The 27,352-nt window shown below is 33.8% G+C and overlaps 1 protein-coding gene across 2 annotated transcripts in view; it reads right to left on the bottom strand.

Moving 5' to 3' along the window:
• Nucleotides 1-27,352, bottom strand: part of RAP1GDS1 (RAP1, GTP-GDP dissociation stimulator 1) — a 149,925-nt gene that overhangs the window by 31,503 nt on the left and 91,070 nt on the right. Inside the window, exons 5-7 of one of the 2 annotated variants that reach the window (XM_010848322.1) lie at nt 19,601-19,750; nt 6,661-6,789; nt 1,459-1,584 (exon numbers count right to left, since the gene is read on the bottom strand). In XM_010848322.1, the coding sequence (XP_010846624.1) occupies nt 1,459-1,584; nt 6,661-6,789; nt 19,601-19,750 (405 nt within the window). The remainder of the gene's footprint in view (nt 1-1,458; nt 1,585-6,660; nt 6,790-19,600; nt 19,751-27,352) is intronic. The other variant, XM_010848323.1, reaches the window with a different exon arrangement.

The raw sequence follows: 27,352 nt of genomic DNA on the forward strand, positions 1-27,352 counted from the left end.
CTTTTATCTACAAAAATCCTTTATAATTTCCTTTTAGTGAGAATATGTTGGTGGTGAACTTTCACAGTTTCTAATCTGAAAACATCTTCATTTGCTTTCAGTTCTGATAGGTAGTTACGCTGGGATTAGAATTTTAGGTTGTATTTATTTTCTTTCAGCACACAGAACATGTCTGTCATCTGGCTTTCTTTGCGACTGTCAAGAAGTTAGCGGTCAAACTTTTGCCTCTTTTAAGGTAATCTATTTTTCTCCTGGCTAATTTTAAAATTCTGTCCTTATATATATATTTTTTTCAATTTCAATATGACATATCTAAATGTATATTTCTTTGAATGTTTTAAAATTATTGGGGTTCTTAAATCCTTGATATCTTTCATAATTTTTGACAAGTGCTCTGCCAGAATCTCTTCAAACTTCTACCTTTCCATCTCCCTTCTTTCTGGGACTCCAAAAAATGTATATGAGTCCCTTTCCCTCTTATTCTCTTTTATGTATATTGGTCCTTTTCTTTCTCTGGATTTCATTCTGGATTTCCTTCTATTCTGTCTTCCAGTTCACTGGTTCTCTAATTTAACTATATTTAATCTGCCATCAAACTCATCTATTAGGTTAATTTTTGTTGTATTTCTCAATTCAGGAATTTCCAATTATTTCCTTTTCAAATCAGCTATTCTGCTTTTTATAGTTTCTAGTTTCTATCTAAAATTTTCAACTTTGTTTTTAACTCTTTGAACATAATAAGCATACCTGTTTTGAGTCAATGTCTAATAATTCCAGTATCTGGATATTTGTTGCCTGTTCTTTGTGCTGATTCTTGCTTACAATGTCTTGTCTCCTCACGTCCTCTCTGATTATGTGCTAGACAATGTATTTGAAAAATTATTATGGGATGGTTTGTTTCCTCTGGTTCCCTCTTATTCCTAGAGTGTATCCCTTAAGATTTTTTGCCTAACTGGTATAAAGACTACTTTATACATTGATGTGGTATACTTCACACTGTCCCTGACATGCCTCTTTTAAAGGCCCTCCTCATTCCCTCTTGCCTCTTCACCGCCTCCAACCTCTCACGCTAGAGCCTCATCCTCAGTGTCCACACCGTTGGTAGGCTGGGTGCTCCAACTTTTATGGCCTTTGCCCTGCAAGGGTATGTAAGTGGAGTAGAGCCTCTCAGCTGCATTTTCCAGACTGGCATAAGAACCAGTTATGGTTTTGTAACCTACAGAACCACTTTTCCCAAGATTTTAAAATCAAAGAAATTTGGAAAATAGTTTTGGCCAATATATGTATACTTATGAGATAGATAAAGTGGCTGAAGTTAGAGATATCCGAAATAAAACTTGTATCACATCATTAATAAAAGAAAGGAATTTGAGTTAAATAGCTGGCAATTAAATAATATTAGAAAAAATGGAAAAAGCCTACATGGTCAGAAATTAAGAGGTGCATTTATTTTCTCACCATTTTCTGCCAATGGAGCAAGAACTTCAAAAACCATTTCCCTCTTATCATGTTCTATTTGTTTCTTGAAGAGTTTCACCAGCTCTTCAGCAATGTTTGTGCTGGCAAACTGTTCTTTACTTGACTCTGTAAAAAATAAGAGGAAAATTTAAAGTAAAAAAACAAAATTAAGCACAGAAATTTTTTTCTATTACTTTCAATGCTTGGTCATTTTGTATCATTACTGATAAATGCACTCTTCAAATACAGAAACAGTCCTTTTTTTTTTTTTTTAATGCCTCTGTAGAGGAAAAATGTCTAAAGCTTTAAGATGTTCTGACCCAATTATATTCAAGGCTATAAAAAAAATGTTTGCTAGCATAACATATAGGTAACCATAGCAATGGTAAAATTACTGTTATAAATTCATAGTTTCAAGGCTTTTAGCCAAAGAAGAAAAATTACTCATAACAGATTGCATTTCACATGGCTGAATTAAAGGTGACTTGTCTTTATACCATTAGAGCGGTATACTTTCACACTGTCCCTGACATGCCTTCTTTCTTGTCTCTTCACCACCTCTGACCTTTCACTCTAGAGCCTCATCCTCAGCATTTAAATATGCTCTAATATTTCTCACAAAAAAAGCAATATTAAAACCAAATACCATCCCTTTACTCCACTTTCATGAAGCTACCATCCAGTCTGTTGAATTTCACAAACAAGTGTCTTGACAGCACTGCCTACATGCACTGTCTCTACTTCCTCAACTCACAGGCATACCTAAACCCACCTCAGACCAGTTCTGGCCCGCCTCTACATTCTGCAGTCTCCTTCGCGTGCTCCTCCTTTCCACCAGACCTGTATAAATTCAAGTTCCTTAAGACTTCATCTTCGGCTTTCTTACCTTGATCCTTACTCTCACCCCAAGCAATCTAATTTTTTTCCAAAGCATAAAAATACCACATATATGTTGATGCTTATACAATCATATCTCTAGCCCTCTTCTTAACTCCAGGCTATTTAAATGGCCATTTGACATCTCCATTTGAGTATCTTTCTAGCATTCAAACACCATGCCTAATGTAGACTTTTGATATTCTGATATCTCTGTTCTTTCTCCAGACTTCCTTAATTTAGTGAATAAACATGCCACCTACCCACCTGCCACACAGGCAGAAACCTGGGGGTCTCTGCTCACTTGTTCTCACTCAGTGTATCCAAAGAATAACCAAAATCTATCAATCTACCTCCAAAATACAACCAGAATCCATTCTGTTTCCTTTCTGATTCTCAGTTCTTTTGCTGCGTCAGATATCCTATCAATTTATCTAAAAGTTTCTCTCAGAGAATCAACCAATCTAGTTGAGACTGCTTGCTCTCCATGGTGGCTGGGCACACCGACATTCTGGAATTTCTTTTTCATCATCTTGATGGATACCTTCTTCTCCTTCCTGTATTAGATACTCTATTATCTATGTTCATTCACATTCAGTTTTTTAGTTTCAGTGGAGGCATCCACCAGCAGCTTTCTGAGAAAGGTAAAGTACAGTTTGAAGAAGATAAATATTTAGAGATTTTAACTGTCTGAAATGTTCCTTCCCACCTAGAATGTACATCTGTAATTTAAATTCCTTCCTTACCTCATTCAATTATGTCCTCATACTAGCAATTATTGTAACTTACAATTACATGCTTATTTATAAGTTCATCTTAGAAATAAGTTTCCACATCACCTACTAAAATATAAGCTGCTTGAGAGCATGACTACCACGAACACAGTATACAGTGTGGTGCCTAGTACAGAGCAAGTGTTCAAAAGAAATGTGTTGATTTTGAATGTTGGAAAAAACAAGTAAACAAATGCAAGAGTTACATTCTATTCTCTCGTTTCTGATAAATCTCTGCCAATATCAAATAAAAAATATTACAAATTCAACTTTAAAAGAAAATGGAGAACAAATATTTATATTGCTTAAAAGTTTTGATTCACTCTACTGTTACCCTGCTTTTGGCACATGTACCAGATCTATGCCAAAATGATGAGACTCCACTCCAAGACTTCTAAGATTCCTTAGTGCTACAAAAAAAGAGCAAGGGTGGAGTGTCTTTTCTAATAAGCTACCTAAACCCTCAGAAATCAAATTTTACAAACATAACACCTTACCCTAAAAAGTTAGTTTGATTTAAACAGGAATGATTTAACTCCTCAACATTTGTGGTTGCTCTTCTGTTTCTCACAATTCTTCAAATAAACAAAACATAAAATCATAGATGAAACAGACATCATTTATCTAGTTATGTACTCTTAACTCTTTTTTAAAAAGTTGTAGCACTTTTTTCCAATCCATAGTTTGTTTTTCCACTTATTAAACTGAAACCAAATCACCGTTAAGTAATTCAGTCCATTTGCCAGCACAGGGAACAATGCACCATGATTAATACAGGACTTCACGAAGAAAACCTGATCATATCCTGTAGGTGGATACAGAGAAAAGACAGCATGATCTGTGATTTGGACATTATATTTGATTTAAATGCCACAGATCCTTAACAGACTTTCAGCAAGAAGGATTTTTTCCTAAAGGTTTATTTTTTAAAGTTGTTTTTTTTTTTTTAATGTAGACCATTTTTTAAAAAGTCTCTATTGAATTTGTTACAATACTACTCCTGTTTTGTTTTGTTTTTTTGGCTGTGAGGCATGAGGGGTCTCAGCTTCCCAGCCAGGAACTAAGCCCGCACCCTCTGCGTCAGAAGGTGAAGTCTTAACTATTGGACAGCCAGGGAAGTCCCCCCTTAAGCGTTTATTTTTTAACAAAATTATATACGAATTTAAAGAGTTAATTCTAATACTTATATTACCAGCAGAATCCAGTCTCCCTTTCCCATTTCTTCTTCAAAAACAAGCACATAAAGCTCTTTTAGCTAATTCACTGGTATTTACCTACAAATCTTTAAATAACATTTTGTATTGACAATTTTTGCTTTTAGTTTTAGGTATTTTTGATTGACCTTTCACTATGAAAGATGAAGCACTAGCTTTCTCCTTTTCATGTCTCCACAATAACCTACATCTTTACAATGTAATTATACTGTAATTTTGGTTTGAAATAATTAGTGTCTCAATAATATACTGTTTCATTTGGCCTGGGGTTACTTCTATTTCCTTGGAATTAGTTTTTTTTTTCCCCATTTAATTAGCTTTCAATGTACTTATTAATTCAACTCCAAACTTTCCATCAGTTGTCTGATTTTTTTCTTAATAAGCACGTTCTCTTTAGGTGCTCAATTAATTTCATCTCGTGTAAGTTTCCCCAATCTGGACTGGCTGCTCTTTGAAAACTGGAAATTTGGGGCTGTCATGTCACTATACTACTAGAAACTTCTATTTTCCTGTTGAATCTCCTGTCTCCTGATTCCTATGTAGTCTTATTATTTATATCCCTTGTTTCATTGGAACACACCTTCCAGAAGCTTCTAGGAAAGATATAAAGGATACCAGTTTTCTGAGATGTTCATGTTTAACACTGTCCCTACTGTTACCTCACACTTGACTTGATGATTTGCATATAGAATTCTATACTGGAAATAATATTTCCTCAAATCTTAAAGGCAACAACATTCCATTTTCTTTTGGTTACCAGTGTTGTTTGATACATCTGATGTCTACTGATTCACAACCTTTTTTCTATGTAACTTTTTTCCTTCCTCTCTCTCTCTCTGGAATTCTATAAAATGTTCCCTTTGTCCCCATTATTCTAAAATTTCACATTGATGTGCCGTGGTCTGGGGACCAAATTTCATCCACTAGGCTGTCATTTGATAAGATTCTTCCAATCTGGAGAAATATTTATTTGAGTTCTGTGACACTTGGGTTTATTCAGCAATTTTTTCCTATTTATCTCTTTCTAAAACTCTTGGACTGATCCTCTATTTTCCATACCCTTGCTTTTTGCTTTACTTCTGTAAATATTTCTCTATTCATTTTATTGTCTTTCATTTCAGCTGTTTTAGCTTTCTTGCTCTGTTCCTTTTTCTTTAAAAATAGCGTCCTGTCATAGTTTTCATGCTTACAGTATTTTCCTACTTGAGCATATTAGAGTCCCCCCTCCCTCGTCCCACCCTGCATAGTTTCTACTTCCTCCAAGTTACTTTATTTCATTATTTCCCATGTTAAAGGCGGTCCTCACTTTTCTAGTTGTCTGCTACTCATTAAGAACTGAGATTTAAAAACTGATTAGGATCTATGAGTGGCCTCATAAGATTCCCTGTAGATCTGAAGGCTCTGTGTACAAGAACTCCAACATAAGTAGCTTTAAGTCCATATCCTCTCCTTTGAGTCTCTCTACAGAGTAAACACAGTCTTGTGCTTAGATGGGAAGGCCAGTTGAGTGGGAAGGGACAGAAGAAACTCTTGATGCCACTAAATCCTGAGCCTTTTGAAGATACCAAAGAACAAACTGGTTAGTTCTTGGCTTTCCAATTCAGGATTCAAATTTCAAAGTTTTGCTAAGTGAGTTACTGCTTCTTTTCTTTCCAGGTTCTAAAAAGTTTTTGTATTATCCCTTTTGTTTGTTTTCCCTCCCCTTTCCTTAATTGTTTTGCATTAAAAAAAACCCCCAAAAAACAAAAAAAAACTCTTCACTGTAGTTTTAGTTGGTTTTCAAAAGGGAGTAAAAGTACAGATTTTTATTCTAACATTTCTATCCGCCTCCCAAAATACTAATATTTTAAGCAGACAAGTTTATTTATAAAAGATTGTGAAGCCAAACAAAAAGGGGGAAAATCTCATTCTGTTTAATCTATAATGTTTATAAGCATGCAAACTTTAAAACTGGATTCATCCTATAATTGTGAATACAGAATACAGAATAATATTGTGTGCACATAAACTAGGAATCAAAGACTTAAAAAGGGCTGCACATTCCTTTTCTGCCCCCAATCCTAAACTAGACTGCATTCATTTATTTTCTATTTTATCTTTAAGCTATATCTTTAGTGAGCAAAAACACATAAATTTCTTGGCTCCAATTATAAACAATATAATCCTAAAATGTAATAGGATCTACACTTTAGCACTGAAACAATGTATCTGTGATGTTTCAAAAAAAATAAACTAGAAGAATCTAAATGGATTTCCAGGTTAATATCTAAAGAAAAATGTATTCTAAGTATATTAATCAGTTATGAATAATTACATTTTGGTTCATGTCTAGGACTTACCAAGTTCTGCTAAATTGCCAAACGCAACAAGACACATTTCTGTAAGAGCTGCATTTTGGCAGTGGATGCCCAGTAATTTAACTAAGGTAGGAATAACACCCATGTTGATAAGCTGGGCTTGAAGGGAATCTGTTAAAAAACAAACAAACAAACAAGAAAACAAAACACAAAAAAAGTGTTTACGTATTAAATGGACATTAGTAAGAAGAAAACACCTCTTATACTCCCTACTGCAAACACAATACTATTTCATACTATTTTAATTATGGTAAAACAAGGTTAAATCCACTCATAAGTCTTGAAAATGTTTAAGACATTAGTTCAAAGGAATTGAATTTTGAAACTTTTCAACGGCATTTTCAAAGAAATTTAGAAATGACAATAATCCAAGTAATATGTCACATCACCAGTTTTTTTTTTTTTAATGGTCTTATACCTTTACTAAGTAGGTTTTAAAATGCATAAACAATTAAACATTACTATTGGTTTTTAAGTTAAAAGGTTAGACAAAGTAACACTTGCATTACAGGAAGACACAGAGTATATGAAAAGCATAAGAAAAAAAGCAACTTTAATAAAGACTAAGAAGATAAAAAGTCTTAGAACCCCTTAAAAACGCTTAATAAAGAATGAAAAATACATAACACATTAAAATTATTATTTATTTGCAGCAGAGTGTTCTTTGATGACTGTTAGGAAGGAAAGTTTTAACAAGGAAAAAATTTGGTTACATAAAATATTTCTCTTTTCAAAGTTTTATTTAATAATAGTGACAATCATCTTAGGAAAGAAAGGAAGATTTGGCTTGAGAGGTAAAGAGGTCAATGTGGCTTTGTTATCATTGCTTGCCTTCATTTTCTAAGAAACTAATTGATTTTAAAGTTCTTAATAAGCCCCAGATTTTTCACAACAGCTCTTCATGAACACTGATAATAGAATACCTGTAACAGAGTTGAAGGTAAATAAACAAAAATGAAAACCAAAAGTACTACCTCTAAGAATAAGCAGAAAGACATTATGAAGATAGGCACTCATATGCCTATGCAAAACACTATCACTACTAACACCTGCTTCATCTAGAGGAAAGCTTTCAAAATCTTTTTCCTTTTAAAAATTATATGCCATTTTCAAGTTAATAATTTTCTCCAAATTTAAGTTATGTATTTTTTTATCTAAAGATAAAAATCTGTTTCTTACAAAACACATTTTCCTCATAGCATGCATCCCTTGATGGAGTTTGTGTATTAATCTCTTTACCACTCTTCAGAGTTCTTAGGCTTCCCTGGTGGCTCAGTGGTAAAGAATCTGCCTGCCAATGCAGGAGATGCCGGTTGGATCCCTGGATTGGGAAGATCCCCTGGAGAAGGAAATAGCCCACTCCGGCATTCTTGCCTGGGGAATCCCATTGGCAGAGGAGCCTTGAGGGCTACAGACCACGGAGATGCAAAGAGTCAGACATGACTTAATGACTAAACCATAACAACAACATAGTTCTTAACCTATAGATAAGATGGTTGGGTGACCATCAGAAAGAACATAAAGGTAAGGCTGAGCTGTCTCACATGCCAATTAATTACTTGCCTAGAGGTCTGTGTAGTTAATTTTTCCTGCTTTTAGAGTCAAATATGACGAGATAGCCAACAAGAGGCTTGTCGGCCCTGAAAACTGATGGTAATTATGGATATTATCTGGCTCAGTTGCCGGTGGGATGGGAGGGGGAGTCATCTATACTAGAAAGAGGCTTATTACCAAAATAAGAATAGAAAACAAATCCTGAGACAAATGAAGTTTACACTGAAAGTTCAAATAGTCTAAAACAATTTCAAATTTTGCAGTGGAATTATGAAGTCTTTTCTAAAATGACATATATGTAAAAGAATGTATTCAATTAAATGATTCGTTTTTATGCTTCTGATGCTATTTTTTTCTTACTATACAATTCAGTAATTAATGAATGATTCACAACTCTTACATTATCTTACAGGCAAATCGCCTATTATACCTATAGTATTACATGTATTACAGTATATACCTATATGTTGTATTGGCAGAATATTTGTATCTTGGTTATAGTATTTATAAAGATCATGCACCAAGAAGCTTTCCAAGTTAGAGATTATTTTGGTTACTTACCAGTTGACAGAGTGCCTTATTATTGGGTCACCTCTGCAGATCCTTATTCTTTAGCAATATTTTTAACTTTATTTATTCCTTTTGACTACCTCTTCAAATACTGCAGAACTGCTGAATCATTAAATCTCAGGTACGTAAGCGTGAGCACTAGCGCATGCATTGAGTGAGTCAAACTCCACTATATGTCTGCATATATGTAAGCATCATACACCCCCTCAGTACTGTTGGTACAAACTATGAAAATCCAACAGTCCAGGGACATTAGAGGAATAACAAAATATAGGAAGGAGCTAACAGGAGAACGCCACTTAAATAATGCTCTTCATGTTTTCTGAACTTGGCATCTCTACCACTTTCTTTGACCACTTTTACAACATTATGGATTTTGGTTCCAGGGATAAGAGGGCCAAAAAAAAAAAAAAAAAGAGAGAGAAACATTGCAGAGTTTCATACAATCTGTGGCATACAAATTGAAGCAGCAATATTTGAAATTGTGGTAGATAAGCAGAAAAAATAGCATGGTCCAATGGCATATGGTATAAATTGCCATAATTCATGAAAATCACATTGCTTCATTAAAATGTGTTTTCAAGCTACCCAGGAGCCAAATTAACTGTGTATTCACATACAACACACATACCACACACAAGTAAAGAGAAAAAATATATAGTCATCCAATGGACAGGCCTCATTTTAGACCACTTGGGTGCCCTTCTTTTATATCCATTTCTATGAAGGTAATTAAAACAAAAATTACACTCAAATAATTCTAAAATCTGTTCATGCCAATTGCAGGCAAGTCATTCTCCTTTGTTAACGGAGGCCCAGAAGACAGAAATATCTTAAACAGGCTGATACAAATTTTCATCTCAAGATAGGCAGGCATCCTAGAACACGGTTCTCAAAGTGGAGTCCCCAAAACCCTTTCAGAGGATCACCAGGTCAAAATTACTTAAAACACCAAGATTTGATTTGCCTTTTTGACTGTGCTGACATTTCCACTGATGGCACAAAAACAGTAGTGAGTAAAACTGCTGGGGCATTAGTATGAACCCAGTCAATGGCACCAAAATGTAGTCAGTGTAGTCTTAAAATCACACATTCACAGTAAAATAAATGCTATTCTTTTCAGCAGTTAAAGAAATTTAACTTATTTTTTCATAAAAAGATGCTATTTATGTTGACCTATAATGGGTTTTTATTATTTGAAAGTGCATATACTAAATAATCTTTAAAATGTCTTCATTTTAATTTCCAATATAATATTGATAGATATAACGCATACATATAAACAAAAATTCTTTGAGATCTTTGGTAATTTTTAAGTGTTTAAAAGAGCCCTGAGATCAAAAGTTTAAGAACCACTGCCAATGGATTACCTAATTTTTATAGGAATTGGGGGAAAAAAATATAGAAAAGAGTTCTAAAATTCAATGATATGCTTGGCAGATGTGACAGAAGAAAAAAATTAAAATTAAAAGCACGGTAGGAATCCTAGATACTGGTGCTTAGATATTTTGAGTGAGATAACATTAATTAAGCACTGGAACACCTCATTTTGCTTATATGAGTAGATATTCTACTTAAGTCTAGGAGAATATTCCATGATTAGATCTGTTTCCCTATTTCAGTTACAACTTACTATGTTATCAATACATAGTTCTTTTGAGGGTTAAGTAAAGCTCCTGTTTGTGTGGAATAAATTAGTATTAGTTCTTATTGCTGGAAGCAAATGATTAAGTTGAGTCACTTTTTCTTATTGCCCAAAGAAAGCTGTGAATAGACTTCAAAGGCCATGGCTGACACTCATGCTATTGTGAACGGTATCAGGGATGTGACTTATAAATTAAAGACCAACTGGAAGAAATCCTCAGAACCAGTTCACATTCTCTAGAGACACTTGAGAGAATGAGACGTAATTCAAGACTGAGACTTATCGCATCCTTCAATGAATACCAGCAACTCCAAAACAATGTCAGAGCTCAACAAATACAGTTCACAAGAATGCAACCCAGGCCCATACATAGCAAACATGTATGTGTGAAAGACAGTCTTTAGACAGGACAATGTCATAAACGTCTGAAGACTTTTAAAAATTGCTCCTGACACACATCACAGACAGATACTGACCAAAATACAGAATTACAAAATTACATAATATCAAGATGACACAGGCCCTGCATGATCTATGGGAGGAAGAGGAAGAAAGGCACTGAGGGGGTGCAATACAGATGCATATACAAAGAGATATATAAGGCAATCAACGCATGCGCTGGTGTGAACACTTACCTACCTACATTTGAATTTCAATGGTTCCAAGTTCTTCAGGTCACACACACATGGAAACTCCAAAGAATGGAGATCTGGAGAGAAGATCTCAAGTTGAAGAACCTTTTTCCCCCTGAGTTTTCAGTTTAATGTTTCAAACATTGGTATAGATTATAGGTCCAGAAAAGTATGCCAAGAATTCTAGTAACTCAACTGAAGTTATGTGGATCAATTACTAAAAAGTATAGGTTTTTAAAGAAGATAACACATGTTTATCTTATTTCCAAGAAAAGGTCCTTACAATGTTAAAAAATTTTTAAGCTGATTAATAGGACATAATGATGAAACTGTGTCAAAGTAACACACATAGACAATTCAAAATACACAGTCTCTACATCAGTATGTAGATTTGGTATGTATAGTATTCATAGTGTAAAGAGTACAACAGTCTTATTTATAAGCTTGCACAAAAACCACATCTAGAGTCTAATTATATATAGTGGAAACAATAAAAACAAGCAAATATAAATCCTGATGAGTTGGATAAAAATCATTTGGGTACAATAAAGAACAAAAAAATTGCCCTTTACTAATGGCACATCTATATTTCCAAAAATATATATATATAAAGTAAAAATTAGATATGATGTAACAGTGCAGTATAATTTGTGAGCTGAAGCAAGTTGTAGCTCTATCATTACATTGAAAAGTAAACTGGCTTAAATACAGCAACCAAGAGGATGGGTTGTGGTTAAAAACTTTATACATACACATGTGCAAATACAAGTAAAGACTTCCTGATTTCAGTTAAACTTATTACCTAATATCTTTTTGTTGATTGATGAGGAAAGGGAAGAATTTTTATTCTAAATCTAATGCTGAGCAAATAAAACCAAAAATATTTACAATTGCTTAAAATTAACTTCAATTATTTTGAAATTTCTGTTTACTCAAAACATGCATTTCATGTTATGTTTACATACAGATTACCTCTATAATTTAAGCCCCAGGTTACATATCTCAATGATAATCAGCAATTTAAAAAAAAAAAAAGGAATCAAGATTCATTAGTATTTTAGAGTACTAGAGGTTTAAAAATAATAAACTTACACATTTCGTACTTTCTGAAAGTTAACAATAAAAAGTGAAAAAGTTTCTAAGTTCTGAAACTACAAGAGTCTCTACAGAGCAAAATTTCCCTTCTGTAAAAGTTATAGAGATAAATGACAAAATTACATGAGTGAGTAGAACATAAAAACAACAATAACAATGGAAAACCTGAAAGCAAATCACAAGAGAAAGGAAAATATTTTATATTTCTTAAGAGGCCTGTTCATTTACTGTTCTCAATCCAATGACATCCAGAATGATTATGTCTTTCTTAATCTAGTAGATATTTTTTTTCCCTAGGCTCACTTCAGGTTAAATTACATATTACAGATCACCTATTGTTATAATGAATTGTTACAAAGAAGATTCCTACAGATCCATCTAGAAAATTAAGAAAATTCCTACAGATACATTAAGAAAATTCTATGCTTTCATCTCAGACATAAACCGGTCTTTTAAAGGTTAAAGTTGTTTGTTTTTTAGAAGAGGACTACAGTCAGCTATTGCTTAAGCGGCTCTTAACTGAGAGAAAAACATTCAGTCTTGGCTCTCCTATGGCATGGCTGAAAAGCCACATCTACAGTTAAGTATAAATTTAAGCATAAATTTTGTACAGCCAATTGAGTTGTGAGGCTAATATACAGACAACACATATATCTTGCAATCATATGTGTTTAAAAACATAAAAATTCTGTTTTCCAAACGAATGCTTTGGTTTTAAGAACAACAAAACAAATAGTAGTTACCCTAGAGAATTACTATGATTAAGTTTTTACACTTTAAAATTACATAAAAGTTATTTGCAACACACAAACTGTGTTAAGAAGTATCTACATAAGCCAAAGATTTCTGACTTCTTTCCAGTAAACATTTTTCAATTAAATTTGTTTTTCAGTAAGTAAAATATAGGCAGTTTGCTGTTAACTAGATTTTATTTGTAGTTAGAAAATAGTTACTAATTTTCATACAAGTTAGCTTACATATGATACTTTTCTGCTGTAAGTTTCTTGATGAATGAATTATTTTAAGTGGTCTAAATTAAAGATGTGCTGATATCAGACCAAAATCCATTGTATATGTATCTCTGACTTTTGCCACAGCTCTGTCAAACAAGAATGTTTATGTCAGTGTCACCTCTGGCACCTACAAATTTGTGCATAGTCAATGATCATGTGTTTGATACCCTCATATTTCAATTAGTGCAACATAAATAATAAAAACAAGGCCTGGTCTTTCAGTTTTCCCTTCACTATCTAAATATGCACTTTCAAATACAGGTAAACATTTCATATAAAAATCTCCTAATGTGCGTCACATGCTGAAATTCTATCAGCTGAAATGTAAATGTGTATTTATATTGCAATATTAAAATGTGGCAATAAGTAATGATGGTGAAAGCTTTATAAATGTAAAAATTAAATCAGGGCAGAATAACAGAGATTTTATCATCTATTCTCTTCAGAATTTACAACAAAAAATAAATGTTAGGAGTTTTTATTTTTTTAGTTAATTAATTCCATTCCAGCCATGAATCTTTTTAAGAGAAAGTCCAATTTGAGAATTCTTTACATCTTACGATGATGAGTTAAAGTCAGAAAGCCAACTCTGCCACCTTAAATTTTCATTATGAGGACATTCTCAAAAGTAATATTCAACAACATCTTATTAGTCACCTTCTACACATGTTTTTACGTTAGAGAATGAGAAACCCCCAATATATTTGTTACTCTACTGTCCTCAGTTAAAATTGGTTATTTGGTATCACAATGCTAAATCCACTGTCATGATGATAAAAGCAATCGAGAAGCTAAAAATGCTGCAAAAAGTATTACTTCTTTAATATAATGTCAATCTTAACATTATGTTAACAAAACTATGGCAATCACTTCATTTTTTGTGATATATTTTGAATTCTTGTATTCAGAAGTTTATTCTATAATAGCCAAAACTGAATATTACTGGTAGTAATTGTTCACGTGGAATCAAACTAACATGTACATTTGGTACACCTCTACTCAAAACCAAATTCAGAGTCTGTCCATTAAATAACAGTATTATTAGCGTAACAGTTTAGGAGGATTATGACAAAGAGCTAGTACTCTAATTGGTCAAATTTAATAGGCAGAATTAGCAGAACAGGAACAATTGACTGCTCTGTCATTCAATAAAACAATTTGTTTAAAATGACATTACTTGTAGCAGAACTTCATGAATGTCACCTGCTTCAGAATGATTAGAAAGCTCTGTTGGTCAATGAAAATTCCAAAATTTTTACAAAGAGAACAGCAATTAGCAAATAAAGAATTCTAATATAAGTCTTTCATGCACTTCAACTAGAGTAATTTGACAAACTGAGTTTCAATAGATAGAACTTAAAAGTACATCTCCCATGCTGTTTTAAAAAGAGAAAAAAAAGAACAGAAGGTAAAATGAAAACTATATATAGAAAAATTAATATACTTAAGAAAAAAGATAACAAATTGCAAAGATACACTGTTTTGCCTTTCCCCCTTTAAGTTAGCCAGAAAGTTTTTAGTATTTAGAAAATTTGCAGAATTATTAATTAGCTTATATGCACAGTAAGTAAACTTTGAAACCAGTTCCTCATTCATGCAAAGCAAATCATTCTCTAAGCATCTAACATCTAGGAAGCATTCTTTCTTACCTATAATAAAGTAATACCAAAACATAAACAAAAGGCTCAGGCCGAAGTGCACTTCTAGTTTTTAATCAGGATTATTCCTTATTAATTTCTATTCTTCCTATTTTAAGTAAGAATAAAAATCAAGTAAGCCAAGTTAATTGGGCTGAGTTCATTATAAAAATGAAGAGTATTATCAGAATTGAGAAACTGCTGGTTGAAATGAAAGTAGCAGCTAATACTAACTACATATTAAGTGCTCTTTAAATTAGAGGAGAGAAGATATACTTTACAAGCCCATTTTAAACAACTGGATTTAAGTACTGGGCTTAATAATTAAATTCAATTTTTAGGCTCTGACACTCCATGAAATGCACTTCTTAAATCACATAGATGGCCTCCCTCCAAACATAGTTCAGTTATTGTAAGTCCACGTGGCAAATACATTATCATGAGAGTATGCTAGAGAGATTTCAGGAACCATAATAGAAGAGAAATTAACTCTTTAAGTAACAAGGAATTATTAAGATATCACAGAAAAATCAGCTCTATTTGTAAAAATCATATACATACACACACACACACACACACATATATATGTACTGTATATATATGATACCAGTTGTCACATGAAGAAGCCTACCATAGACTGTGCATATTAGTCACTTTAGAAGGAAACTAACTTTTCCTTTCCTGATGACATGTTTATTTCCTCTACTTTTTTCTCTGATGGCATAGGTTATATAAAACAAGTAACTTCTAGTCTTTGCTTTAATGCTTATCATCATTAATAATTTTTCTTAGAATTATTACAGATTTTTTCCTATATTTTATGTTTGTAGCATACGTGTACTAAGAAAAACATAAACTCTCAGTTTCGGAGTTTTCCAAGAAATGTATATTGGTTACCATAGTTACTTGTAATATAATAAAAATGGTGGCCATCTAGATTCCACAATAAGGCGCTAAATTATTCCGGTGCTTTGCTTTAGATAACTGGTTTATTTCTATTCAAGCTGCAGTCAGCTTTCCAGTATACATACGCAGATTTGTCAAGTTGGTGGATCACCTACGGTAAATTATTAACCACGGATCTGGTGCTGTTACTGTCAGCTTGTTTTCAATGCCACTTCCTCCTATAATGTGACAGGCAAGAGTTTATAACGGTCCTAACTCATTTAATGAAGAAAATGCATACCAGCAACATATATTTCTTCCAGTCATTGATTTTGCTGATTAAAAGAATTTAGACAATACAAAGCACCAAGAAAAGTCAATCTATTATATAAATATTTTCCAAACTCCTACTATATTCCAAAATGATGGTGTATTTGAAAACAGCTGGATATGTGAACAAAATTTTCAATCTTCAGTGCAATGTTTTGGCACTGGGTAACCAAAGCTAAGAAAAAAAAAATCCAAGAAACTAATGAAATTAAAAATACCTACAATAATAAGTTTGAATTCTGGTTTATAGAATAACTAAAACTTTAAAGTTATAACTACGTAAAGTTCACATTTCCTCAAACTGAATGTCAAATTGTCAACACAATTTTCTCTAACCACAACAGTCAGATGTTCAGAATATTTTGGAAGGTCACAGAACGGAGCGCTTTCTCACCACGTGAAAAAGAGGTATGACTTTTTCAAAAAAGAAAAATTTGAAATGATTTTCACTAAACAAAAAGTTTTATTCAGTTATTTTATTTAAATATAATTTCATTTAGCAATATAATTGATACAACTTTTCTAGCTAAGTAATTATAACTTTTTCTATTCAGATAGTCTACACTTAATTGTCTGAATATAAAAAGTTTTAACTGCTTCACTAGTGGGGAAACAAAAGAATATATCTAGTTTTTAGCTTAAAAGTCTTAGCAGTTTCTCAAGTTTTAGAACTCATGAACCTTGAGTTTTATATAGTTTTATCAAAGGATATAAAAATGACCTTACTGAGTGTTTTCATTATATATCTTTCCTGGATGTGTTTAGGAAACTTGATTTCCTATTTAATGTATTCCAAGATCTGAAATGCTCAGAGTTGTCCACTAAAAGGACAGGAATCTAGATATCCTGAGCCTCAGCCTGGTGTCAAGCCACCTTTAAGACTAACAATTTGAAAATGTTCTCACTAGAGAAACTATGTTGGTGAGTCTCTGTGACCATTTCAGTAGTTTATCTTCATAATTAAAAACTTTTAACTATGAAGCTGAAGAGTACCTCCTAACTACTAAGGAGACAAGTTATTGGGCCTGCGGGTAGAGTTAATTTTTCTGTTAGAGTAACAAGAAGGTATTTATCACTAAACTATTCTACTCAGAAACTAGCAGAGGCTTGATGTACTGAAATTCAATAGCAAATACACATAAAAAGGAATTTCATTTATCAGTTCTAATAAAAAGTGCCTCCTGACTTTGAAAACGCTCTTCAGGTGGATAGGATCAATACCAAATGATCTGCTCTTGGCCAAGACCTAAAATTAAGTTGGAAAGTATTAAATATATTTTAAAGAAAATAGTAATAATGGATACAACAAAGATACTTAATAATTATACAAACAAAAAAGGATATAATTTAAGTTAAAGAGCATTATGAAGAAAAAGAAATGCTTCACAAACTATGATTCCCATGATAGACAATGTAGAAGGAAGCAAAGGAAACAATATTGCTACAGGTTTGGTATTCTTTTAAAATACTAAAGGAACTTTATTTCTGTTTTACCTAATAAGTTTTTAAAAGTGCATTCAAACTGCAGCTTTTAGAAGAAAGGAATAAAAACATCAATGCTCCAAAAATGTTCTAAGAAAAATTAATATAGCTTTCCAAAATATCTAAGTCATTTCTTGGGAGTACTTGCACACCTGGGGGTGAGGGGGTGGGTAACAACGTTTACAAAAGAAATATATCATGCATTTAGACCATGCATTCTGCAGGTGTTAACATTACCTTCTCAGTACATTTTCCTACACGGTGTGATATCCTAATTAATAGAGAATCACAATCTCCTTAGATTAGAATGAGTAATGTTGTTAAAGACCATTCTGGCTATTTGATATGCTTTTGTACAGATTTTTGAACAGCTTCCTCAAAGGATAAACAGCAAGTTTAGGTGCATACCAAGACTAATTCTTTTACAGCCAAAGCTGCCATAGTAACTTAACTAGTTTCTTTCACTTATATCTTTCTAAACCATTCTCCCACTTAGCTCTTGTCCCACTTTTGCAGATATCCAAGCTTAAATGAAATGGAAGGAAAAGGAAGTGACATGAATATCTGGCCAATGATTTCTTAATGCAATTCAGATACCTGTGTATTATGATCAAATTTCAATTCTTTAGGAACTGGCTATTCATTTTGTAGATTATCCAGATTCTGCATTTCTGCTTTGCCTATTAATATGTTTAGGGCATTTTGTTTTCAAAAGTAAACCCACCAGAGGGTAAGAAAAACAGTGGAAACTGACCCTATAAAGACTACATCTGTTATCAGTTCAAGTAACTGGCAAGTCATTTAAAGAATAAGAACTATTTATTATCATTATAATGGATAATTTTAATTTAGAAGTTTAAAACCAGTGTTTCTTGGAAGGATGCGACTTGAGGACACATTCTGTTTAGCCTGTACAGTGCTAAAGAAGCAAATGTAATCCAACATTTAAAAAGAGAGGTCACAAAAAAAGTTAAGTTTTTTAACTTCCTCCTACCACCAAATGAAAAGATTTGGCAGTAGTTGGCCAAACTGCCAACAGAAACAACGGCTAGAGAAGAGCAGTAGCTCTCCCCTTTCAACGGGAAAAGGGCCATAGTCCCCACCACCTGCTGTTGTCACTAACACCAAGGTCAAATGTCAGTAGTCATTTGTCATCAATGTTTACCTTTCTTTTTTAATTATTCAGAATATTTCCTTGGACTCATGAAGAAATAACAAATATACCTAAAGACCCCCATGTTTCTAGAACATGGGAAAGAACACTATTACATGTTCAGTATACAAGTAAATTTGTCTCTGCAAGAGACTTCCAACTTAAAATATCACGATGAAATAAGTCACAAAAAGACCTTATTTGTATTAATTCTAGGAACACACCAGAAGTTGAGTGTTTGAACCATGCAGTAATTCATAGAAGAAGACAGATGATTTTTTTGTGATATTTAAAAGTATGGTGAAGAATATTTCATTTCATTGTTTTTATGTTTGTTTAATCAACAACCATATAGGCTCTCTGAAAATTGACATATCATTTGTTGCTGGGTTCCAAGAATGTTTTACAGAGACAAGAAACTTCTGTTTACAAGTACTTATTAAATTTCTAAAATTAAATATCTGTAATTGCTCTGAACTTTATTTTTCTAAGGCCAGATTTCATTACATTTTTTTTTTTACTGTTACAAGTAAATTTAGTATCTAGAGAAAATAATTTTATTTATATAGACAGTGTTTTTGTTTTAAAATTGCTCCTGGTATTAATATAAAGTAATACACAAAAAGCTATTTTAACACTGTATATTTTTTAAATGTTCATAACAAGAAATCCCAAACCATACCATTGTTTTGTTTCTTGGTTTTGGTACTGATTAGCATGGACAACCCTTCAACAATTAGTAAATTAGACCACTGTGTATTTTTGAAACATTGTAATTTAATGTTGGCTAGTTACTAATTTTATATGCTACTTATTAACATGAATGCTTTGTTCATAATTTTCCTAAGTATTTTTAGTGTATACTACAGTAATGATGATTTTTAATTTCTCCCCCACAGACAAAGCAAGTTTTCAATTTTGTTTACCATTCTTCTCATTGCTATAGTTCATCAGCATGCCACAAAAGACAGTCAAGAGCTTCTCACTGGCGGGATCTGTTTTACTGCACAGTGACCTTAAATGGTCAACTACAATCTGTGCACCACCTGCTTGGTCAACTGCACTTCTGCCCTCATCTGTAAAACAAAGAGTCAAATTAAACATAAAAGAAAAAAGAAATGTACCTTAAAATTTCAAATACAAAACATAACAGAGTTATTCCTTATTTAGTAAGCAGAAAATAAACCAAAGTAGGGCATTAAGTGTCTTCTTGGAAAGCAAAACAAAACAAATAAACATGGAAATGGGGGTGGGATGGGGAAGAGAGGCAATCACTTTTTAGGAGAAAAAAGATTATTCTCATTGGTATCTTATAGGAATTTAAAGAACTTCTCTGGGTCCTAAGAGTTTATGACCGACGTGAAATTTTTTGCCTTCTCTTTCACAAATGACAACTCTGTGTAAGAGGAGAAAAACTGGAACTAAAATTTGATTGGAATTTTTTTTTCAGTTTGGAAACCACTAAATGTTTCTTTCTCTCAGTGGTTTCAAAGTCAGTTACTATCAAAGACAACCATCTGCAGTACAGCTTAACTCTAGATTACAATATGTAATTGCTAAAGACTAGTACTAGGGTCTTTTTACTGGCATTTTCTATAGTACCTAAGCATATTTCCTCTTTCAATTCTTAGTAATTTGCATTTCATTTTTCCTTATTCTTTCCATTCAAGAACACACCAATACACTTAAAACATTACAATCAATGGTCAAGTGGTCAAACATACCCTCTGCTATGTGTACATCACACAGAAGAGATATCATTTAACTATCGGAACATAGATATCACTTTAAAATACTTTTGCAAACCTTTAACACAGAATTAGAAAGAGATAAAAGAAAGAATATGTCTTTCTAAATCTGACTTCCTTATATAAAATGATAGACTCTAGAACAGTGCATACAATAAAAATGAGAGCCACAAATGTGAACCAAATATATAATTTAAATTTACAAGTAGCCATATTAAAAACATAAAAAGTGAAAAATTAGTTTTAGTGATATGTTTTACTCAATCCAAAATCTCTAAAATATGACCACTGCAATACACAATAAAATTGCTAGTGAAATATTTTACATTCTCGTCTTAGTAATAAAACTTTGTAATAAATCTTTGAAAGCCAAGTGTATTTTATATTTTACACTACAGTTACATGTCTGTTCAGACTAGCCACATTTCAAGAGTCAAACCTGGATAGTGGCTGCCATACTGAACTGTGCAGCTATAGAAGCATACAAAAGGATCAGTAGAAGAAATGCCTCATAAAAGAATTACTGCTATGAAATTAGTAAATGAAATCTAATAAAAGAACTGAAACTAAGATCATATCTTTATAACTGTTGCTGAATCACAATAGAAAATGAAACAATACATATCATTTCCTGTGGCAGAAATACACACACAACTTATATAGCAGGGCTTCATAATTTTTGAAAATTTTAAGGAAATCCTTCCTTTTTCCAACTTCTGCATTCTTGACAGAAAACATGCTTCTTCACTTTTACAGAGAGAAAAGAGAACACAACAGATACAATCTTTCTCACACTTTCACCTTCTGCACTATTAGACCGAGGATAATATGCTTCTTTTCCCAATCACTTTCAGAATCTCATACTGTAATTAAAGTTCATGGCAACCCACTCCAGTACTCTTGCGTGGAGAATCCCAGGGACAAGGGAGCCTGGTGGGCTGCCGTCTATGGGGTCGCACAGAGTCGGACACGACTGAAGCGACTTAGCAGCAGCAGCACAGCTAATTAAGGGCAAAGAAGATGTATTTTCAACAGAAAGTCACTTTCTTCTTCAAGTAAATAAAGTCGTAGACGTGTAATAAACTGAGGATCTGAATGCAAAGAACATTTAACGATGAAATTCTTGGGACTACTCCTGGTTGTTGGCATAGAAATGAGCATTTTTGTTACCTAAAATTTGAAATGTTAAGGTTATTTTAATAAAGGCAAGGCAGAAGTTTTTAATATTTAAAAGCCTGTAGTATCACTGAGGTAATGACTTTTAAAATAACTATAATTAGGTCTTTAAGTTAAGGATTTTGTTAACTTTGCCCATAAGAAAGCTTCTTAACCTCTACTGAAGTCAGTTTCCTAATCTAGAATGGAGGGGACGAGGAGAAGATGGTCAAACTTCTTTTTAGCTTTGACATTCTCTTATTCATTTCAATTTCTACTTCTATTTCTACTGTGTCCATGTTGTGCAAACAGGAAGTACTCAGTATATGCTGTGTATGTTTTTTTAATGTTTTAAATTTATCTATTTTAGCTTTCCAATTATTAATAATTATATTAGTAATTTAGGTACTTATTTTAATGTTCTCAAATAAATACCACTAGAGGCTATAAAGACTTATGGCAAATAAATCCTTTATATAAACTAAGCTAGAAAGCTGAGCTCTGAAAAATTATACTGTCTAGAAATAACAATCATAATTTTTGACGTGTTTTTACTTAGTGAACAGAGAGGTGATTCAGAATAGATGCTTAAATTCAAAACAATTATAACACAAGTCTTTACTAGCATTGGTTTGTAAAAGACAAAGACATCACAGTAACATTTATTTTAATCATGTTTCTCAAGTTTTTTCCTTCAGACTCCACTACTATGCCACCTTTAAGCCTCTATGAACAAATACTTTGTTACAAGACAATCTGAACGTGTATAAAATATAGTGAACAAAGATTTTAAAACAAACAACACAAATCAGACTCATTTTAAATGCAGGGGCACAAATACTATTCTGAGCCTTTTTTAGTCAATAACAAACTATAACTGAGATTAGAACCCTAGATTTTAAGCTTCAAAGAGGCCAAAAAGTGCCCATTCATTTTCAGTGAATATCAGCAACATGTGTTATGAAATTCAGATGTCTTAGATGACTAAATGAAAAGTATTACTCAAAATCTCCAAACTATTTCACAGCTGAGTTAAAAAAAAAAAAGACTGAATTTCTAAAGTCTGCCAGAATTCTGTATGAATAATGCTACAAATAAGGAGTAAATATGATAAAGTTTGTAAATATTTTCATTAAAATATGATTTTAAAAAGTCAGCTGCTATCTTTAAATTTACCTGAATTGAAAAGTAATCAAATGCCAAGTTTCTTCCTATAAAAAACAAATTTATGACACACAGATTTATTCATGAGTATATTCTTAGACTGTCTTTTAGATTCATTAGTTTAATATCTTTATCTGAGATAATGCTACTGATAAAAGAGTATGTCTTTGAAATACAGACATTATTTCTGCTCTTTATGGGTCAATTCGGAGAAGGCAATGGCACCCCACTCCAGTACTCATGCCTGGAAAATCCCATGGACGGAGGAGCCTGGTGGGCTGCAGTCCATGGGGTAGCTAAGAGTCGGACACGACTGAGCGACTTCACTTTCACTTTTCACTTTCCTGCACTGGAGAAGGAAATGACAACCCACTCCAGTATGCTTGCCTGGAGAATCCCAGGGACGGGAGCCTGGTGGGCTGCTGTCTATGAGGTCACACGGAGTCAGACACGACTGACGTGACTTAGCAGCAGCAGCAGCAGCAGCATGGGTCAATTTGGTCTTGCAAAAATGTATTTTCAAGTCCTAACCCCCAGTACCTCAGACCTTATTGAGAAATAGGGTCATTGCAGACAGTTAAGATGAGGTCACATTTCCGTGGGTCCTTAATCCAATACGACTATTAGTCTTATAAGAAGAGAGAGATGCAGACAGGAGAATGCCATGAGAAGATACGAAAACACAAATGGAAAAGACATTTGTGAAGAGCATGTGATGACAGAAGCAGAGACTGGAGTTTGGGCCACAAGCCAAGGACTCCAGATGCCACCAGAAGCTAGAAAGAGGCAAAAAAAAAGAAAAAGAAAAAAAAGTCTCTGCCTACAGGTTAAAAGGGAGCATGGTCCTGCCTGACATCTTGATTTTGAAGTTACAGCCTCTACAACTGTAAAACAAACTCCTGTTGTTCTAAACCATGTTTGTGGTACTTTGTTATAGTATTCCCAAGAAACTAACACACTGATCTACATAAACAGTGTAAAATATTCAAGTCTCATCTTAAAAAAAGGAATAATTTGACATTACTTGGCATTATGTAAGCCTATACTATATACTCAGACTTTACACATCTCACAGAAATTATTTTTCAGATTACTAACAATAATATTTCTCAAGCAATTATATACTATAGGATTTTAATTACTTAATAATATAGACTTAATAATATAGAAGACTCTCAAGAGTCTTCTCCAATACCACAGTTCAAAAGCATCAATTCTTCAGAGCTCAGCTTTCTTCACAGTCCAACTCTCACATCTATATATGACCACTGGAAAAACCATAGCGTTGACTAGACAGATCTTTGTTGGCAAAGTAATGTCTCTGCTTTTGAATATGCTGTCTAGGTTGGTCATAACTTTCCTTCCAAGGAGTAGTTCAGTTCAGTCGCTCAGTTGGGTCCCACTCTGCAACCCCATGAATTGCAGCATGCCAGGCCTCCCTGTCCATCACCAACTCCTGGAGTTCACTCAGACTCATGTCCATCGAGTCAGTGATGCCATCCAGCCATCTCATCCTCTGTCGTCCCCTTTTCTTCCTGCCCCCAATCTCTCCCAGCATCAGAGTCTTTTCCAATGAGTCAACTCTTCGCGTGAGGTGGCCAAAGTACTGGATTTTCAGCTTTAGCATCATTCCTTCCTAAGAAATCCCAGGGCTGACCTCCTTCAGAATGGACTGGTTGGATCTCCTTGCAGTCCAAGGGACTTTCAAGAGTCTTCTCCAACACCACAGTTCAAAAGCATCAGTTCTTCGGCACTCAGCTTTCTTCACAGTCCAACTCTCACATCCATACATGACTACTGGAAAAACCATAGCCTTGACTAGATGGACCTTTGTTGGCAAAGTAATGTTTCTGCTTTTTAATATGCTATCTAGGTTGGTCATAACTTTCCTTCCAAGGAGTAACAGTCTTTTAATTTCATGGCTGCAGTCACCATCTGCAGTGATTTTGGAGCCCCAAAAAATAAAGTCCGACACTGTTTCCACTGTTTCCCCATCTATTTCCCATGAAGTGATGGGACCAGATGCCATGATGTTAGTTTTCTGAATGTTAAGCTTTAAGCCAACTTTTTCACTCTTCTCTCTCACTTTCATCAAGAGGCTATTAGTTCCTCTTCACCTTCTGCCATAAGGGTGGTGTCATCTGCATATCTGAGGTGATTGATATTTCTCCCGGCAATCTTGATTCCAGCTTGTGCTTCCTCCAGCCCAGCGTTTCTCATGATGTGCTCTGCATATAAGTTAAATGAGCAGGGTGACAATATACAGCCTTGACATACTCCTTTTCCTATTTGGAACCAGTCTGTTGTTCCACGTCCAGTTCTAACTGTTGCTTCCTGACCTGCATATAGGTTTCTCAAGAGGCAGGTCAGGTGGTCTGGGATTTCCATCTCTTTCAGAATTTTCCACAGTTTATTGTGATCTACACAGTCAAAGGCTTTGGCATAGTCAATAAAGCAGAAATAGATGTTTTTTTGGAACTCTCTTGCTTTTTTAACGATTCAGCAGATGTTGGCAATTTGATCTCTGGTTCCTCTGCTTTTCTAAAACCAGTTTGAACATCTGGAAGTTCACGGTTCATGTATTGCTGATGCCTGGCTTGGAGAATTTTGAGCATTACTTTACTAGCGTGTGAGATGAGTGCAATTGTGCGGTAGTTTGAGCATTCTTTGGCATTGCCTTTCTTTGGGATTGGAATGAAAACTGACCTTCCCAGTTCTGTGGCCACTGCTGAGTTTTCCAAATTCGCTGGCAGACTGAGTGCAGCACTTTCACAGCATCATCTTTCAGGATTTCAAATAGCTCAACTGGAATTCCATCACCTCCACTAGATTTGTTCATAGTGATGCTTTTTAAGGCCCACTTGACTTCACACTCCAGGATGTCTGGCTCTAAGTCAGTGATCACACCATCGTGATTATCTGGGTCGTGAAGATCTTTTTTGTACAGTTCTTCTGTGTATTCTTGCCACCTCTTCTATTGTCTTCTGCTTCTGTTAGGTCCATACCATTTCTGTCCTTTATTGAGCCCATCTTTGCATGAAATGTTCCCTTGGTATCTCTAATTTTCTTGAAGAGATCTCTAGTCTTTCCCATTCTGTTGTTTTCCTCTATTTCTTTGCATTGATTGCTGACTTCTTTCAAATTAGATAAAGTTTATTTTTGACTTAGATTAAACAAAATATTCATTTAAGATTAGCTTTTAGCAAAATTCTTACAACAAATTCCTATATCTGGAATCTAAGGGCTGAACTATTAATATTGAAGCATAAAATTATTTCATGAAATATTTAGGTATTTATGAAAGTGGTAATTCCTTCAATTGCATTACTTTGAGAAAATAAACCAGAGACATAATTTTAGATCAACACTATCACCCAGTTAGCTGTTGATCCTCAAAAGTCATGTGAACTCTGAGGCCTCAGTTTCCTTATCTGTAAAATTTAGAGGAGATGGATTAGATGACTTCCAAAATCCCTTCTATTTAAAAAAAATTATAAATTCTAAGCAGGTTTATTCCCTTAAATTTTCTAATTTATCATGGTTCCTTCAATCTACATATTCTATCCAAGTAACATCTGAATATTTTACTAAACATGAGAGTTTAAACTTTTTGTATGTTTATCCTCAAAGTGTGTAAGAATATAAAGATACGGAAACTGCCCAACTGCCATTTCCTCTTGCATCTCTCTCTTAAGAATCTTAGACTTATTACTGCCACCAACAAAACAAAAACAAGCAGCAATGACAAAATTCAGAAAAATGTAACAAAATGGACTCGTTCTTTCCATACCAGTAAACGGCCCTACCCTCTGGCCAGTTGCTCAAGCCCCAGATCATTTCTCCCTTACCCTTATTCCTGATTCAACCACCACTCTAAATACTTCTCAAATTCGTCTGATGCCTCTCAGCTTCACTACTACAACCCTAATTCAAGTCACCATTATCTCTTGCCTGGACTACTACAAGTCTTATAATTGGTCTCCAGGCTCCCTTTCTTAAGTCTTCCATTCTTCTCAACCCACTTTTCATGCAGCTTCAAGAGTGATGTTTTTAAAATCTGTATCAGATTCCCTTGGATATTTTCTCATTACTCTCGAATGACCCGCAAAGCTCTCTGTAATCTAGGTCTTATTTTTTTCTTCCACTTTATTAAACAACACTCTCCCTATTCACCACAGTTCATATACCTTGCTCTCTTTCACGTGGTTTGACCACACCAAGTTCTTTCCTCACTCAGGGGTTTGTAATTGCTATACGTCTCCAGGGAACACTCTTCCCCTTCTCTTTAAATGGCTTATTCTCATTTTTCAGACTTCAGCTCAAATAACAAGAGAACTTCATCTCCAGATACTCTCCATTATATCTTCTTGTTTATTTTCTTGATACCAATGATCACTGTAAATACCTTCTTTTTGTAGTATTTACTCGTTTATTATCTATCTCCTCCTTTACAAGATCCACAAAGATAAGGAGTTCTTGCTCCTATTTTCTGATTCCCAACATCTTCCAAAGAGTTGACAGTCATGATGTAAATTAATGAGTTGTATCATTATTTTTTAAGTCAGACATATTGGCTATGATATGCATAACTATACAGGGTTTTCTGTATGC

This window comes from Bison bison, unplaced genomic scaffold (genome assembly GCF_000754665.1).
Source record: "Bison bison bison isolate TAMUID 2011002044 unplaced genomic scaffold, Bison_UMD1.0 scf7180017864263, whole genome shotgun sequence".
In the NCBI taxonomy this organism is placed as follows: domain Eukaryota; kingdom Metazoa; phylum Chordata; class Mammalia; order Artiodactyla; family Bovidae; genus Bison; species Bison bison.